We start from the raw sequence: 15,811 nt of genomic DNA on the forward strand, positions 1-15,811 counted from the left end.
CACACAGACCAGGGCTCTTGGAAACAGCCTTGTGTTTCCTATGAGCTCCAGGAGAGCTCAGTCCCAAGTCCACAGCACGTCCTCAGGCAGCTGCCCAACACCACCGGTGCTCCTGGCCTCCCCTTGCTGCCACGCCGGTCAGGGGGAGCCCTGCACAGGCCCCTGCCCCAGCCTTCAGGGTGGCCACATTCCCATGCAGCCTGTGAATGTGACAGGGCAGCAGTGTCTGTCCCACCAGCAGCAGCAGAGCCCACCCTGCTGCCCTCCCCAGCCATGCTCAGCCCATCTGGTGCAGTGTCCAGCCCTGCCACAACAGTTCATTCCAAAATCTATCTGAGAACATGGAACTAATAAATTAGAAAGTGGCAGCAGCAGCCTCAGCCAGTCTGGCCCCTCCTGCCCATGCCCGCCACAGGACTGCTGGCCCTGCTCCACTGCTGCACTGTGCTGCTCCTGTGCTGTCCAGCCACTCCACTCCGGTCCTGCCCGACACTACCCCAGGCGGATGCGGAACGTGGCGATTTCCATGGGGTCCAGATGGATGTTGGTGCTGTTGGAGGCTGTGCCCAGCGGGTACATGAGCGTCAGTGAGGTGGGCTGCAGGGAGCCCAGCTCCAGCTCCTGGAACAGGCCTCCCAGAGCCAGCTGGGGAAGAAGAGGAGAGGCCCAGGTGAGGATGTGATGCCTGGGACAGCGCTGTGCCCAGGACAGCCTGGCACACGCCGTGACTGCCATGCTGAGGTCCCAGCCCAGCTCTGACCCAGGGGAGGTGTGGGGGCAGCCAGGCCCTACCTTGCCCTGGCTGGTGGTGCAGTTGAAGCCCAGATTCTTGGCCTCCAGGCTGCAGTCAAAGCCTTTGCGGTGCAGGATCAGTGCTGCCTCAGCTGATGGTAGTGAGTCATCCTGCAGGGAGCTGGAGCGTGAGGCACAACACCAGGGACAGTGGGGGCAAGACCCCACCAGAGCTTCAGTGTCCCTGGACCATAGCTCACCTCTGCCTGCAGCGTCCGCAGGTTGAGGATGTGGAAGTCGCAAGGAAGGGTGGTGGCCAGGGGCACAAAAGAGCGCAGGGCTGGCAGGGCTGGATTCTCCAGTGCCACTGGCATGACCAAGGCCTCAGCATTCAGGTGCACGGAGGTGATGTGGCTCAGCAGGGACGGGAAGCTGATGGGGCGCTCGTCCTGCACCTGCCAAGCAGCACGTGGGTCAAGCATGGGCCCAGGACGCCAGGCAGAGCCTGGGCAAGGCCCACAGAACCCCCTTCCAGCAGTGCCTCGAGACCAGGCCCCTGCCAGCACAGTGCAGACAGAGCTGCCCCTGCCCAGGCAGGTCTCCCCTCCCCAGCACCCAAACAGGACCCCAGCCAGCTGGTGGTCAGGCTACACACCTGCTACAAGTCTGGCTAGACTAGTGGCTAGCAGCTAGTGCACAAGACAGGGAGAGACAGCAGGGCCAGGCTGGCCATTACCTCGGGGCTGCCAGTCCTGGTGCCAGGGAAGCCCAAGGCTTTAAACATGGAGACCAGTTTGGAAAAGAAGCCGGAGCTCTGAATGGGTGCCACAGCACACGCAGAGGGCAGCAAGGGGATGGGACAAGAACACTGTGATTATGAGGGCAACGTGGCTGCACAGGGACAGACCCCACTGCACATCCTGCTCTCCCCATGCCCCCTGCTCCAGGACCATCCCTGCCCAGTGCCAGCACCATGGGACAAGAGGGGAGAGGACACAGCATCCCATCCCATGGGGGACTCGCACATGTGATGCAAATGCCTCCGCCCAAGGCAGGGCTGGGCTCTCCCATCCTGCTTCCTCACAGCCAGCACCTTGTTGGCAGTGCTGCGGCGCTCCAGGAGCAGCCGGAACCGGTTGCAGGTTCGCTTGTTGTCCTTCAGCCCCTGGCCCAGGCCCCGGTTGTCGTCCTGCATGAGGCGCCGGTCCAGGATCACCTCCAGCTGGCCTGTGGAGAGCGAGTCCCTGCAGCCCAGGCTTTACCAGGCACCAGCCACACCCCACAGCACTGAGCTCCCAGAGGCAGCAGGACCGAGGCACCCTGCCCAGCCTGCAGCACCCTCCTCCCCTGCTTCCCTTGGGGAGGACACCTCCACCTGCACAGCAGGAGCCCAAGGCACAGCCCCCAGCTCACCGCTGCGGAGGCTGGAGACGCCCAGGGCCTGAGCTGTGAGCAGTGTCAGGCGGCTCTGCACGTCCTGGATGTAGGCCATGGCAGGCATCGGGTAGAAGTTGGCCTGCAGTGGCAGCTTCCGCTGGTACCTACGGGCCTGGATCTGCCAACAGACAGAGAGCATGGCCAGAGGTGGCTCCCACAGAGCACTGTCCCCCTGTGGGCAGCTGCTGTCCGTCCCCATGCTGCTGCATACCTGGAAACCATTGAGATCCGTGAAGAAGGTGTCATCACTCTCAATGTCAGTGCTGAAGCGCAGGGCCAGCTCCTTGTTGATGTGGTCACGGATGTCCACCAGGCAGGACACATCCAGGGACAGGCCCTCCACCCCTGTGGGCAGGCAGTGACGGGTTGAGCCCCATAGGCAGCATCACCCAGTTCCCTGGGCTGGCAACACCTGGCACAGCCTCAAGATCTCACCTGGCACGTTGTACAGCCGCACCACGGTCTGGACATGCTGGTAGTAGCTGGAAACCTCTGAGAAGAGGGGTCCCTCCATCACCCGCACCACTGGGGGATCCCTGGGAGTGTAGGGCTGGGGGGAGGGACAGCTGTGCTCAGGCTGCTGCCTGAAGACCGTACTGTGGCACAGCTGTCAGCTGGCTAATAGGGGTGGACCCTGTACCTTGGCCTCGCCATCAGGCAGGAAGAGATAGGCCCCACTTTTGTCCTTGGAGGTCCTGGTGCCATAGACGAGAAAATCGCTGCTCACCCTGTGCACCTGCTGCTCTCCAGCTTGGCGCAGGCTCTGCGGGTGTGGGCCAGCACAGGCGTAAGAAGCAGTGGGATGTGCCACTCTCCTCCTCCACCCCACGCCCTGTCAGAGCCCTGCACTCACCTGCAGCAGGCCCGTGCGCCCCAGGAAGCAGGCCTGTAGGTGCTGGTTCTCCAGGCAGAAGTCATCAGCAGCAGCCGGGAAGATGTGCAGGGGCACAGCCTCAGGCTTGCGCACAGGCGCGTCCCGGCCGTGCAGGTACAGGCGCGTGGAGGCCCTCGGCGCAGCATGGCCGTCCAAGGACTTGTGCAGCTGCAGCACACGCAGCCCCAGGGCAGGCAGGCGGACCAGGACAGACACCTGCAGGCAGCATGGGCACCTGAGCCACCCCCCACGTCTGGGGAATGGCTGGGGGTCAGTGGGGCAAAGACCCGGCTTGACACTGCAGGGCGTCTGCTGAAGAGGGACATGCAGGGGACCTGGGGGTTCAACAGCTGTGGGATCTCGTGTTGTGTGCAGGATAGGACGCTGGCACACACGGGCTGTGGGTGCCCCATACCTGGTAGACATCGGGCACCACATCAGTGGCAGAGTTCCACACTGCGCTGAGCTGGGACGGCAGGGGCTGTCCCTCCTCGGAGAGCACACGCACGTGCGGGGTGTCCACCAGCACCGGCACCACACTCAAGCGCTCCTGCTCCAGCGGGTTGAACACCACCAGAAACCTGTGGGGGTAACACAGGGATGGCACCCAGCCTCACAGCATCCCAGATGTCCCACATCCCACAATACCTACAGATCCACTGCACCTACCCACAGCTTCACAGGTACTCCCTCACTGCCTCCCCACAGTCCCAGAAGTCCCCAGAGCAAGGCAGGAGGCCCTACCGAGGTGAGGTGTCCAGTTTGATCACTGTCTTCTCTGGGAGAGAGTCCTGGCTGGAGCGTGTCTCATCCTGGGGAGGAGTAGTAAAGAGTAGGGGTGTGCCCAAACCCCCTGCCAGCTGGGCCCAGGGACATGGGACAAGCTGGGGCCCTTTTCCTGGCCTCTGCAGCATGGAATTGCTCCTAGGAGCATGGGGAACAGTGTGCCAGAGTGCTGCTCACCATGCCAAGGAACGGTGCAGCCGGGTTGTGGTGGTACGTGTCCTTGTCCCCCAGCACAAGGTAGTGCGCAGCATTGATGATGACACGCTTCAGGTTGGTGAGGGAGTGGAGCAGCCTGGGCAGAGGCAGAGTGAGCCACCTGGGACCATCACCCCCATCTCCCCCAACACCCTCTACATCTCCCCGTGAAAGGAAAGAGCTCCCCACAGCATCCCCATTCCTAGCCATTCTCATTCCCAGCATCGAGCCCACCAGCCCCACCCTGAGACAGGCTCTGAGGACACCCTGACCCCCACACGCACCTGACTCCATAGTCCACGGCCACAGCCTCCTTGGCAGTGCCAGCGATGGCATCGTGGTGCTGGAAGAGGCCCAGGTTGCGGCGCGCGTTGGTCAGCAGGGCGTAGTCGGAGAGCGGGTACCTGCCATCGGCACCGGCACGGCGGGCATGGGCCAGTGCCAGGCTGTACAGGATCTCTGCCCCCCTGCACAAGGACAGAGGCACTGAGGGTCCCTACCCTGGTGCTACAGCACTGGGAGGGCTGGCCTGGGACAGGGGTGGCAAAGGCACACACTGCCCTGGGACTGGGTGAGCGTTTGGCACTGTGTGCAGCAGTCCAGTGTGCTGGCAGCTGGCACAGACTGGGGTTGTTGAGCTCCCAGATACTGCCCAGCCACCCCTCACCCTTGCCCCCTGCACACCTCCTGTGCCCCATGAACCAGCCCACTGCCCCTCACCGGAGGTGGGACTCCAGCACCCGGTCCAGGCTCTTGTAGAAGGGCCGGGAGGTGAAGTATCCTGTCCAGTAGTGATCCTCCCGGTCCGCATAGGAGAAGAAATCCCCAGTCAGAACTGGGAACCCGGGTGGCCTCATCCCCGGCACGATGCCCACTTTCTTGTACAGGGCATCAAAGTAGTCAGAGAGCGTGCCAAACTGTGCCTGCAAGACAGCACATGCAGCCCTGAGCCGGGGCTCCTGCAGTGGGAGCTCTTATCACCCCTCTCAGAACTGTTCACCCCTCCAACTGTGCTCTGCCACAGCCTCCTGCTGCCCCCAGCCCCACAGAGCTCTCCACACATACCTGGACGTGGAGGTCAGGCCGGGAGTTGAGAAAGTCAAAGATGCGCTGGTAGTTGAGGAACTGGGCGTCCCACTCCTGCGGCTTGTCATAGCGGAAGTCATCTCCCAGGGGCACCAGCAGCACCTTGCTGCGGTACAGCTTGGACTTCTTGCGGTACTGGTCCAGCAGCAGCTGGGCTCTGTATGGGGGCCAGGGCATGAGGCTGGTCCCTGGTGGCCCACAAGGCCGGGAGCCACGTGCCCCTGGCCCCGCCGCACTCACCGCTCTGCCACGTTGGCGTCGGTGATGGCGCGGGGAGGCACCTTCCAGGGACAGTTGATGCGGCCCCCAGGCAAGCGCTTGAAGTCAAACTGGCAGCAGATCTTGGGGTCTGGGCCACAGGTGTGGGGCACATCGTAGCTGTAGAAGGGCATCATGTGGCACAAGATGTCGGTGCTGCTGTCTGGATCTGTGGGACCAAGGACAGGTGAGCACCAGCAATGGCTCTCCCTTGCCTGCCCCTGAGCAGTGAGGCCCAAAGACAGTGGTCTGACAGAGCAGAACTCAGAGCTCAGAGAGCACAGCAGCCTCCCCCAGTGTGTTGCTGGACATGGTGGCATGTGGAAAGTCACCCTGAGGCTGTCCCTCAAGGCAGAGACAGTGCTTGGTTCATCTGCACAGAAAAAGGGCCGGTAGCCATTCTCTCCTGCCACCTGCCCCACAGGGCCCCCTCTGCAGTCGCCTCCCAGCAGGGCCTCACCCCAGGTCTGTCTCCACATGAACTCCAGGTTCTGGGTGGCAGCAAAGTGCTTCTTGATGCTGTAGTGCACGCGCTGGATGAGCATGGCCGTCAGGTTGGAGCGCTTCAGCAGGTAGGGCATGGTGGAGCTGTACCCGAAGGGGTCTACGGCCCAGCCCGACCGTGGTGTCACACCTGGGGGCACAGAGACCTGTCAGCCCCACGCTGGGCTGGCAGCACCTCCCGTGAGGAGGGTCCTGTCAGGACCTGCAGGCCTGCAGCACATTAAGCAGGCCCCCAGCAAGCATCTTCCCAGCTCTCACCGATGTTTTTCTCTAGCCACTGGTGGCCCTCAATCAGCTGGTCAATCATGGCAAAGTAGTGGGAATTCGCCTCGTCGGGCATCACCCAGCCGCCCGTCACCATCTCCAGCTGCCCATTGCCCACCAGCCTGTGAGGGGAAGACCCAAGATGTGACCAGAGCCCTGAATGAGCCACACGTCCATTGCAGGGTCCCCCTGCTCTGAGCCACCTGCACTCTACCTGCAGCTGCCACTGCCATTTCCCCCTTGTCATGCTGTCCCCACGCAGAGAGTCATCCCTCCACAGCCCAATGCCAGCCAGAGCCCATTCCCACACACCCTCCACTGTGTCCTCCATCCCCAACACTCTCAGGGCAGGGGGCATAAAAGGGGGCCCTGTTTCAATCCTGCTCTCCAGGTCTCCCACCCTTCCATGGGTGCCCTGGGCCTTGCACACAAGTTTCCCAGCCCAATCAGCACTGGGCCCAGGGCAAGATCTGTCTCCCCACTCTCTCACCCCACATGGCAGTGGCTCTGAGATGTGATGGCACTGGGAGACTGCTGGCACTTTGAGGGCACCCCATGCTGAGCAGTGCAGGGCCCATGGCCATGGCACTGTAGCCCAGGCAGCCTTTCAGTCCCTAGGGCACTTCCCTCACACACCCTGTGCTCTCAGCTGCCTGGGAGCCAGGTGAGCAGTGGGGCCAGGTGGGCAGCACTACCTGCGCACAGCAGCCCGCTTCTGGGCACTGATGTTGTCCCACCACTTGGAAAAGAAGGAGATCTCGGACCAGATGAAGCGCCGGCGTGGGTCCTCCTGCATCTTCAGCAGCATGCTGTTGAGGATGTGCTGCGTCTGGTCGTAGTAGTACTTGTCGAAAGTCTTGATCCAGCCTGGCAGCACAGGTGGGGGTCACTGTGGGGGGCCCAGGCTTCCCTGCCAGCACTGCAGGGTAGCAGCAGCTAGGCCAAGCCCTGTTTCTCACCTGGGTCATTGTGGGAGTGTGGCACCACAAACACCTGTAGCGGCTCTGTGTCCCACTCATTGGGCTCGTAGGTGATGTCGAAGCCCTGCTTCCAGACACCACCATCCTGGTTGTCAAACGGCAGCAGGGAGTACACAGCCAGCATCTGTGGGTAGGAGACAGGGCTGAGAGACCCCTGAAAGAGTAGAGCCAGGACCCCACAGATGCCCAGGTATGGACCCCTCACACCAGCAGAGTCACCAGTCTCTCACCTGCAGGTCTGGGCTCTGCCCTTTGCCCCCCAGGGCAAACTGGCAGTCTTGCGGGGACACGGAGAGGAAACTTGGGCGACTCTCAGCGGGGAGCACCCAGGAGCCATTCAGGGGGTGTTGGGGCAATGCCGGCTGCCCCTCCGCATGGGCTGTCAGCTCCAGCACCGAGTCCTTAATGTGGCTGATAATCTCATGGTTCTCCTCCAGCAGCTGCTCCAGCTGTTCGATCCGGTTCTGTAGCACCGAGATCTGGCTCTGGGGGCACAGGGGCCACAGTGAGGGGCAGGAGGTCACCCACAGCTGTGGGAAGCCAGTCTTGGCCCTGGCACCTTAATGCCCAGAGGCCAGGGCTGGCTCCCCATGACCTTCCCTGGCTGAATGTCCCTGTTTGCCATCCCAGGACCGCTCTCACCCACCCCCGGCCCTCCAAACTCACCCTGGGGAAGTTGCCCCCACTCTGGTGTCGTGTGGGGTCATGCTGTACCCGGTCCAGCATCAAGTAGAGGGAGAAGACGGCCACGCAGAAGATGGCAGCTCCACACACCGTCACCTGCTTCTTGAGCTTCATCCCGAAGGGCTGCGGGGATCACGGCGCCGGGACCGGGGGGAGCCCGCTCGGGCCGCGCAGCCTCGCCGCGGCCTCCTGCCTGTCCTCCAAGAGCCCTCACCGCGTCCTACTTGCCTTAATCCGACTCTGGGTGTTTATTTCTGCCGACGGGGCCAGCGCCGGGGCCGGAGAGGCCGCGCGGCCCCGCAGAGCCGGCAGCGCCCGGGGCCGCGCTCAGGCCGGGCCGGGCCGGGCCGGGCAGCGACGGCAGAGCCCGGGCCAGAACCGGAGATAGCACCGCCGCCACTCCGCTCGCACCCTGGGCGGCTCCGCAACCCGGCCCAGGGCCTCGCATCGCCCGCCGGGGCCCGCCGGGATGGGCCAGGCCAGGCCAGGCCCCGCCCAGCGCTCCGCCCGCCGGGCCGGGCCCCGCGGGGGCGGCCCCGAACCGGCCCCGAACCGACCGGGCCCCCGCGGGGGCGGCCCCGAACCGGCCCCGAACCGGCCGGGCCCCGCGGGGGCGGCCCCGAACCGGCCCCGAACCGGCCGGGCCCCGCGGGGGCGGCCCCGAACCGGCCCCGAACCGGCCGGGACCCGGCGGGGGCGGCCCCGAACCGGCCCGGCCCCGCGGGGGCGGCCCCGAACCGGCCCCGAACCGGCCGGGAGCCCCGCGGGGGAGGCCCCGGGAGCGGCAGCGGCCACCGCCGCCCCCAGCCGAGTTCAGATGCCGGTACCCATCCCGGTTCCCTGACCGTGATTCCTCTTACTGTGCCCCATCGCTGTGTGCCCCATCCCGGTACCCTGTCCGTGATCCAATCCCTCTATTTCCCATCCCGGTACCCTGTCCGTGACCCCTGTCCTACCGTGCCCCATCCCTGTGTGCCCCATCCCAGATCCCTGTCCCGGTGCCCTGTCCCACGGCCCCGTTCCAGCCCTCAGTCCCAGTGTCCTGTCTCAGTACTCCCCATGCCAGTTCCCGTCCTGGTACTTCCTATCAATACTCCATGCCCCTGCACCGTGTGCCCTGTCACGGTGTCCTGTCCTGGTGCATCATTACAGGGCCCCATCCCGGTGTGTGTCTTGTCCCAGTGCCATGTCCCAGTGCCCTGTCCCAGTGCAGTACAAGTCCATGTCCTCTCACAGCTCCTAGGTGCAGAGCTCGTGTGTTTATTGTACAAAATGAAGCCGGGCAGGAGCTGTGGGGGCCATGTCCCACCCTGGGGCTCGAGCACCACAAACCACCCTGCAGTACCCGCTGCCCAGACGGGCTCTGCTGTGCCCCAAGCGCTGCCACGGGATGGGTCCAGGCCCCTGTGCTCTCTGTCACCGGTGCCTCTTGCGGATGGCAATGAGATCCTGGTGGATGGTGCTGAAGCTGGGCCGTTTGCAGGGGTCGTACTCCCAGCAGCGCTGCATCAGCTGGTACACCTCCTCAGGGCACTGCTCGGGAGGGTCCAGCCGCACACCTGGGCCAGCAGGGATGGGGACATGGATCACCGGCCCCTCACCCCCCACAACCCCATCTGGGCCATCCCACAGGCACAGCTCCACAGGGCTGGACCCACAGCTCGTGGTGGCCCTCGGGAGCCAGCCCAGCCATGTCCCCTACCGTGCTCCACTGCCTCCCGTGTCTGCTGGTTGCTGAGGTTGGCATAGGGGACAGCACCCAGGCTGAAGGCTTCCCACAGCAGGATCCCAAAACTCCAGACATCACTCTCTGAGCTGTATCGGCCTGGGGACATGGTGCAGGACCAATCATGTTGGCAGGGAACACGCATGTCACCACTTCCCAGCTGTGCCCATGCTCCTGAGGTGCTCAGGGTCTCTGCCTCCCTCCCCAGGACCAGGTGTGTGAGCGGGATAGTGCCAGACTCCTGGCTCCCAGATAAGCTGTGGGGTGTCAGGCCATGCCCCGCTCCATCCTGTACCATAATTGAGTGCTTCAGGGGCCGTCCACTTGACAGGGATTTGCTTCATCCCCCCTGTGGAGGCATAGATGCCGTCCTCCTCCTCCCGTGACATTCCAAAATCACTGATCTTCAGGGTGTTCCTCTCCGTCACCAGGCAGTTGCGAGCAGCCAGGTCCCTGAGACAGCCCCAAGCAATCAGCCCCAGCTGTCCCGGGCTCCACCTGGCAGGGGATGGGGCGGTGAGGATTCCAGGGCTCCCCCTGTCCTGCCAGGGCCCACCTGTGGATGCAGTGCTTGCTCTCCAGGTACTCCATGCCAGCAGCAGCATTCTCTGTCATCTTGATCAGCTCCTTCACGCGGAGGTGGGGACCCTCACTGCGCAGGAAGGTCAGGAAGTCCCCCCCTGTGCCCAGATTGCAGAGGGGTGGGTGCCCAGGCACACCTGGCAGGCTCACCCCCCCCGTGGGGACCGCAGGGATGGGGCTGCTCACCCTGCACCAGCTCCATGACAATGTAAATGGGCTGTTTCTGTGTGCAGACACCGATGAGCCGCACGATGTTGGGGTGCCTGTACTGCTTGAGAATCCTGCAGGGACAAGGATGGGCACTGCCCCCACTGCCATCCCCAAGGCACCCTGCCCAGCCAGCCCAGGGACACAGCACGAGGGTGCTGCAGTCCCAGCAGGGTCAAACGGCTCCAAGAATGAACAGATGTGACAGGAGAAGCCCAACAGCCGCACGGACCTGGCTTCCTGCAGGAACTTGGCCTTGAGCTCAGGTGGAAGGGTTTCCCGGCAGGATTTCACAGCCACGGGGGTGTTGTCAGCACGCAGGCGTCCGCTGAACACTTCCCCAAAGTTACCCTTCCGAGACACAGGTGCAGCATGCTCAGTTCACCATGCACAGCACACAAGGCACCCTTGTCCTCCTGCAGACCCTGTCAGGACAGCCCTGCCCTCCTGCAGAGCCCACAGCACCCCATCTCACCCGACCAATGCGTTCCCCCAGCAGCACATCCTCGTGGTTCAGCACCCATTTGTCCTGCAGCAAACAGACACCAGTGAGCTGCCCCTGGCCCACACAACCCTGCAGCTCCCTCTCAGGCAGAGCCCCAGGTCAAGTGCCCCTGTCCAGCTGGAGAAGCATATCTGTGGCTCTCAGCCCAGCCATGGACAGGAGAAAGGGCCAGGCAGAGCTGCCCCTGCACAGAAGGGCCCATCCTGCTCCCCACTGCCTGCATCACCTTGGGCACAGCCCTGGCCAAGACAATGCCACTCTTGCGGGTGATGGGCTGCTGGCTCTGCAGGAGGTGCTGGATGAGCAGCGGAATGGTGGGGAAGCTGTCACCCTCCAGCCGGAACATATCCTGCAGGGAGGGAGGCCGAGAGGTTGTGATGGGCAGGAACATCTCTCTGCCCACGCAAGGCCACCCCAGCCATCCCTCGTGGTTGTGGTGACTCACGTTGACAGCCTGGATGATGAAGTGCCGGGGCTGCCCGTCCCACAGCACGCTGAGCACGTACTCCTGCTTGCCCTGGCTCTCCCGCACCAGGAAGTCCCCACTGCAGGTCAGCAGCTCCTGAACCTCCGAACGTGGGATGGCCCCGTGGTACCAGACCTGCTGGCACAGCGGCTTCTGCACGTCGGGGATTAGGGGCACGGGGGGCGGCAGCTGGAAGGAGACAAGGTGAGTCCTGAGCCGTGCCGGAGATGGGGCAGCAGCAGTGTCTGGAAGCTGTGCCCAGGGCAGGTGGGAGCAGAACGTGGAGGTGAAGCAAGGGGGACAGTGTGGCCAGAAAGGAGAGGACAGGCTCAGCAAGGCAGCTGGGTGGAGAGCAGGGTGGCTGGAGGCACCCAGGGACTCACCGAGTACTTTGGGCTGAAGATGCCCGTGATGTGGTTCTTGAGGGTCTCCAGCGCGCTGGTCCCACTCCGCTCCTGCTCCTGGAAGGAGGCACAGGCTGTGCATCAGCTGTGCACCCCATCCCTGCAGCTGCCAGAGCACGGGAGGTGAGGCTGACTCACAGTGGAGGAGACGGACTGCCGATCCTCTGGCATGGGCAGGGCGGGCAGGGGGTCCCTGGTGCCCAGCTCTGCCAGCTTCCTGGCCAGCAGGTCCCGCTGCACCTGCAGCTTGGCCTGGGCACAGAGGCAGCCCTCGAGCTGCTGCCGTGCCACGTGCAGCCCCTGTCGCCTGCCCAACAAGTGCACCCTGGGGAGGGGGCAGGGCGGTCAGCACCCGCTGCCCTCGCCCCTCGCCCCCCCTCTGCTGCACCTCACCGCTCCGCGGGGCTCCGGCCCTGCTCCTCGTCGTGGATCTGTGCCTTCAGCTCCTGCATCTGCTGCTCCTTGGTACTCACAGCCTCTGTGGCGGCCACCAACTCCTCCTCAACCGACGTCAGGCTGCAAGAGAAGTGTGGCAGTGGAGGCCTTAGCCCCTGCTCCTCACCTGCCCCTGCCCAGGGCTAGTCCCACTCACCAGTGCTGGACACTTTCAAGGGTCAGCTCGTTCAGCTGCAGCTCCCCCGGCACCAAGTTTTCTGTGTCCTCCAGCAGGCTCTCATCAAAGGACACAGCTGGTGGCACCTCAGATTCGTACCTGTGGGCACCCAGCACAGCTCTGCCTCCACATGCCCCGTGCCGGCCGCCGCCACCCAAGGGCAGCAGGGCCGTACCCGGCAGAGAGGCTGCGGCTGCGCGGAGCCATACTGGTGGCTCTGGATGAAGCTGCTGTACTCAGTGGCAGGGTCGATGGCCTGGATGGCACTGGCAATCTCCTGGTGCACGGCCAGCATATCCTCTTGTACTAGGCTGCTGATGCTGCAGTACTCTCTGAGGATCTCCTTTCTGCGGGAGCACTGCTGGTTCTGGGGGGGCCATGGGTATGCCCAGGGCTTGGCAGTGGGGTGCAGGGCTGGCAGCAGGGCACAGGACGGGCAGTGGGGATGGGATGGGCAGTGGGGCATGGGATGGGCAGCAGGGCAGGCAGGGCTCTTACAGGATGAGGACCATCTCCTGCTGCAGACCGTAGAGGGACTGATGCAGGCTGGGCAGCACCCGCTGGTAGTGGTGCTGGTGGTGCAATGCAGCTGCCTGCACAGCCAGCACATACTGGTTGTGCAGGGCATAGAGCTTCCAGAGGCTGCGCACGTACTTCTCCTTCGCCTTGTCCCGCTCCTTGTCTGTGGAGAGAAGCTGTGGAAAACCCCAAGCACATCACCTGTCCCAGCACTGGGGCAGGGCTCAGAGGGTGAGGGCTGGGAGAGGCCCCCAGGGCAGGCAGGGGGACCAAGCCTGGGATGGTTACACTGACACAGGGATATTCCCAACCCACAGCGTGGGGTCCCAAGGCCCCCTGAGCTCTCCCCCCTCTACGCTGCCCAACCCCAGAACCCCCACCCGCTCCAGGCTGGGCTGTAGTTCCCACAGAGGGCAGGGTGCTCCAGCCATGCCACGAGGGAAGCTGGGAGGTCAGGCAGGGGACAGGGGCCAGGCTGGCACCTTTGCTGGCCTCCTGGTACTTGCGTTTGGCCTGGGCGCTGTCACGTGCCAGGCTGCGGTACTGTGCCTTCAGCTTCTCCATCTCCTGCTGCGTCGTCTGGAGAGGGACACGGTCAGGGAGGGGGTCCAGCACATTCTCTTGTTCCCCTGCTGGCTCCAACATACCCGGCTATACTCCTGGCTGAGCTGCTGCCACTGCTCGCTGAAGGCCTTGCGCAGCTGCTGCTTGTCGCGGATGAGCAGGCTCAGCTTGGCCAGCGGCCCCGCCGCCAGCTCCTCCGCGTGCCGCCGCAGGGTCTGGCTCAGCGTCTCTGTCTGGCTCACCAGCACCCACCAGGACTGCAAGAAAGGGAGTCAGGGATGGCACAGAGGTGCAGCACACCAGGCTCTGCAGGGCATCCTACTCTGGGGCATCCCTACCTTCTCAACCTGACCACTTCGGTCGCTGTGGAGCTGCCAAGCACTCTCCTGCTTTTCCAGCTGGGAGAACATGTGGTGCAGCATCCCTGCATACTCCCGGTCACTCTTGGCCCGCTGTGACATCCACTTCTTCATCAGCTCCAGGAGCTGCAGCTCCCCATCCTGCAGCCGCAGCAGTGCAGTGTGCCCCTGCGGGCACCACAGCTCTGGCCCAAAGCCCATGGCACCGCTGTCCAGTCAGGGAAAGTCTGTGGGGCAGCAGGACAGCCTGAGCCACAGCTGCTGCCCTGCACTGCCTTTCACTACCTCCTGCCCCATCATCCGGTCTGTGCAGCAGAGAGAACCCCCCCACCCACTGCAAGCAGCCTTGCAAAGCACGTTCAAAAAGAGGGATGAGTGCTTCGAGCCCTGTGGGAGCTGGGGGCTGTGGGGATGGTGCTGGGAAGGAGGAAGTGTGGAGCTCTACACAGCAGTGTCACCTCTGCCATGCACGGGGCTGCTCCCCAAGGGCCGTGCAGCCGTGCCCCCACCCCTGGCAGGCACCAGCCCCTCCTGTCCGGCAGCTCCAGTCCTGTCCTGCCCATTGCCACTGTCACCCCTGTGCCCGCACTGTAGGAGCTCCCAGGGGCCGGGGCACTGATGGGAAGCCAGCAAAAGCAGAAGAGCGTGCTGAGGCCCAGAGAAAGGAGCTGAACCTGGACACATTCCAGCACACAGGACCCCAGCAAGGCCTTTGGGAGCCAAACGGATCCCAGTGGCAGTCCCTGGGTGCCCTGCTCTGAAGCAAGAGTGCAGCAGGAGCAGCAGAGTGCTGGGGCACCTCCCTGTACAGGGCAGGATGTCCCCTGGCACAGCCCTTGATCTCACCAACACCCACCCCCCCAGCCCTACAAAGGAGACCCCCCTGTCTCTGCTAGTACCCCACCAGGACACAATCCTTCCAACCTACATTGATTGCTTGGTCCTCGTTGTGAAGCTGCTGCTGACGTCCTGCTGGGGCTGAGACTGGTGTGGTCTGGAGCTGGTGCAGCTCTGGTTCCTGGGGAGGAACAGGAAACCCAGTGCTGACCATAGAGCCATTGCGAGATTTCCTGCACTTCCTCCCCTCCCTGCCAGTCCCCACGCCGACCCAGCGCAGCTCTGCTGCAGCTGGGCAGCTCCCAGCCCACCACCCCTCCCTGCTGGCTCACACAGGGCCTGACACCCCCAGGTCCAGCCCTGTGCACCTGGGGCTCCACTGCCCCTGTGGAGCCTTCACTCAGTGCCAGTCCCACCCAGCAAAGCCCCCCAGCCGCGCCTGCTGCTGCCTGACTCCCAGTCCTGCTGCATGTCCCTGCGTCTCCAAGAGACTGGGGGACCCTGAGCACTCTGTGCAGCCCCACTGGAGGGTGGCCACCCTGCCACATCCCCAAGCCTGGCCCTTGTGACCATGAAAGGCAGCAGGACAGAGCAGCCACTACGGACACGCACAGCGCCGTGCCCCAGCCCTTGCTGCCAGCCTGCGTTCACAGAGGCAGGATCCCCCTCCCTGTGTGAGCCCTGGGCACGTCCCCTTCAAAGGGTTTCACGGGGGCACTGCTCAGCCCTGTTTGCTGCACGGCACAGGGGCAGCTGCCACCACCACTGCCACTGCCCGGCCGGCCGCTCTCAGCTCGGCCTGGGCACCTGGGCTGTGCTGGCCTGAGCCCCTCCTGTGACCGGCAGTGAGGCTCCGGGGCCGGAGGAGTTTCAGTGTCACCTGCAGGTCACTGCCGGGCCGATTCCACTTTTAGAGGAAGTCGGGGGAAAAGTCGGGCGGGAGCTTTGCTTGACTCGCCTTCCTACCGCGGAGCGAAGCGCGGCGGCCACGCCCGGGAGCGGCTCCTGGGCCGGGGTTCTGCTTCTCCCAGCACCAGCATCCCCGCAGCGTCCCGGCTGCTCCTGGGCGGTCAGGGCTCTGCCTCTGACCGAAAGGGCAACAGCTCCGGCTGTCCTGGAAGCCCCGACTGCTGCCGGCCCCATCTCGAGAGCACAGCGGAGCGGAGCAGGGCGAGCGCTGCAGGCCGTGCAGGCCACGGAGACCTCGCTGCTGACCACAGGAAACCACT

At 64.1% G+C, this 15,811-nt stretch overlaps 2 protein-coding genes across 7 annotated transcripts; both read right to left on the reverse strand.

The window, feature by feature from the left end:
- Nucleotides 1-15: 15 nt before the first annotated feature.
- On the reverse strand, nt 16-8,091 carry MAN2A2 (mannosidase alpha class 2A member 2). Of its 2 annotated transcripts, XM_033070261.1 has the most exons (23): nt 7,783-8,091; nt 7,347-7,601; nt 7,096-7,240; nt 6,832-7,003; nt 6,131-6,258; nt 5,829-6,002; nt 5,351-5,537; nt 5,090-5,267; nt 4,745-4,947; nt 4,309-4,491; nt 4,007-4,121; nt 3,788-3,855; nt 3,459-3,624; nt 3,023-3,259; nt 2,810-2,932; nt 2,605-2,719; nt 2,381-2,514; nt 2,146-2,287; nt 1,826-1,959; nt 1,469-1,546; nt 993-1,187; nt 793-903; nt 16-645 (listed from the first exon to the last, which is right to left on the reverse strand). In XM_033070261.1, the coding sequence occupies exons 1-23, from the start codon at nt 7,912-7,914 to the stop codon at nt 493-495; spliced, it is 3,528 nt and encodes a 1,175-aa protein (XP_032926152.1). In that variant the 5' UTR covers nt 7,915-8,091; the 3' UTR covers nt 16-492. The 2 variants fall into 2 exon arrangements, with proteins under 2 accessions (XP_032926152.1, XP_032926153.1); XM_033070262.1 differs by lacking the exon at nt 1,469-1,546 and having other exon boundaries at nt 7,783-8,090.
- A 937-nt stretch (nt 8,092-9,028) lies between these two features.
- On the reverse strand, nt 9,029-14,796 carry FES (FES proto-oncogene, tyrosine kinase). 5 transcript variants are annotated; one of them, XM_042779664.1, is made up of 19 exons: nt 14,674-14,796; nt 13,725-13,886; nt 13,470-13,643; nt 13,305-13,401; nt 12,802-12,985; nt 12,513-12,650; nt 12,283-12,402; nt 12,084-12,206; nt 11,829-12,015; nt 11,670-11,747; nt 11,266-11,475; nt 11,047-11,169; nt 10,791-10,844; nt 10,548-10,666; nt 10,295-10,389; nt 10,083-10,206; nt 9,822-9,979; nt 9,503-9,625; nt 9,029-9,359 (listed from the first exon to the last, which is right to left on the reverse strand). In XM_042779664.1, the coding sequence occupies exons 1-19, from the start codon at nt 14,794-14,796 to the stop codon at nt 9,217-9,219; spliced, it is 2,535 nt and encodes an 844-aa protein (XP_042635598.1). In that variant the 3' UTR covers nt 9,029-9,216. The 5 variants fall into 5 exon arrangements, 4 of the variants coding, with proteins under 4 accessions (XP_042635598.1, XP_032927041.1, XP_032927040.1 ...); XM_033071150.2 differs by having other exon boundaries at nt 13,725-13,972; nt 14,674-14,759; XM_033071149.2 differs by having other exon boundaries at nt 12,540-12,670; nt 12,802-13,401; nt 13,725-13,972; nt 14,674-14,759.
- Between the last annotated feature and the right edge of the window lie 1,015 nt (nt 14,797-15,811).

Source organism: Catharus ustulatus, chromosome 12, assembly GCF_009819885.2.
Source record: "Catharus ustulatus isolate bCatUst1 chromosome 12, bCatUst1.pri.v2, whole genome shotgun sequence".
NCBI lineage: Eukaryota > Metazoa > Chordata > Aves > Passeriformes > Turdidae > Catharus > Catharus ustulatus.

What these genes read in the sequence shown, in the direction of transcription:
- FES (XM_033071148.2), bottom strand. Translation starts at nt 13,946, where the DNA reads ATGGGCTTTGGGCCAGAGCTGTGGTGCCCGCAGGGGCACACTGCACTG. An exon ending in GAAGTGGTCAGGTTGAGAAG is followed by an intron (nt 13,644 to 13,724) that starts GTAGGGATGCCC and finishes CCTTTCTTGCAG; the next exon opens with TCCTGGTGGGTGCTGGTGAG. An exon ending in GGCCGGAGCCCCGCGGAGCG is followed by an intron (nt 12,016 to 12,083) that starts GTGAGGTGCAGC and finishes CCCCCTCCCCAG; the next exon opens with GGTGCACTTGTTGGGCAGGC.
- MAN2A2 (XM_033070261.1), bottom strand. Translation starts at nt 7,914, where the DNA reads ATGAAGCTCAAGAAGCAGGTGACGGTGTGTGGAGCTGCCATCTTCTGC. An exon ending in GGCAGAGCCCAGACCTGCAG is followed by an intron (nt 7,241 to 7,346) that starts GTGAGAGACTGG and finishes TCCTACCCACAG; the next exon opens with ATGCTGGCTGTGTACTCCCT. An exon ending in GTGGCTAGAGAAAAACATCG is followed by an intron (nt 6,003 to 6,130) that starts GTGAGAGCTGGG and finishes CTGTGCCCCCAG; the next exon opens with GTGTGACACCACGGTCGGGC.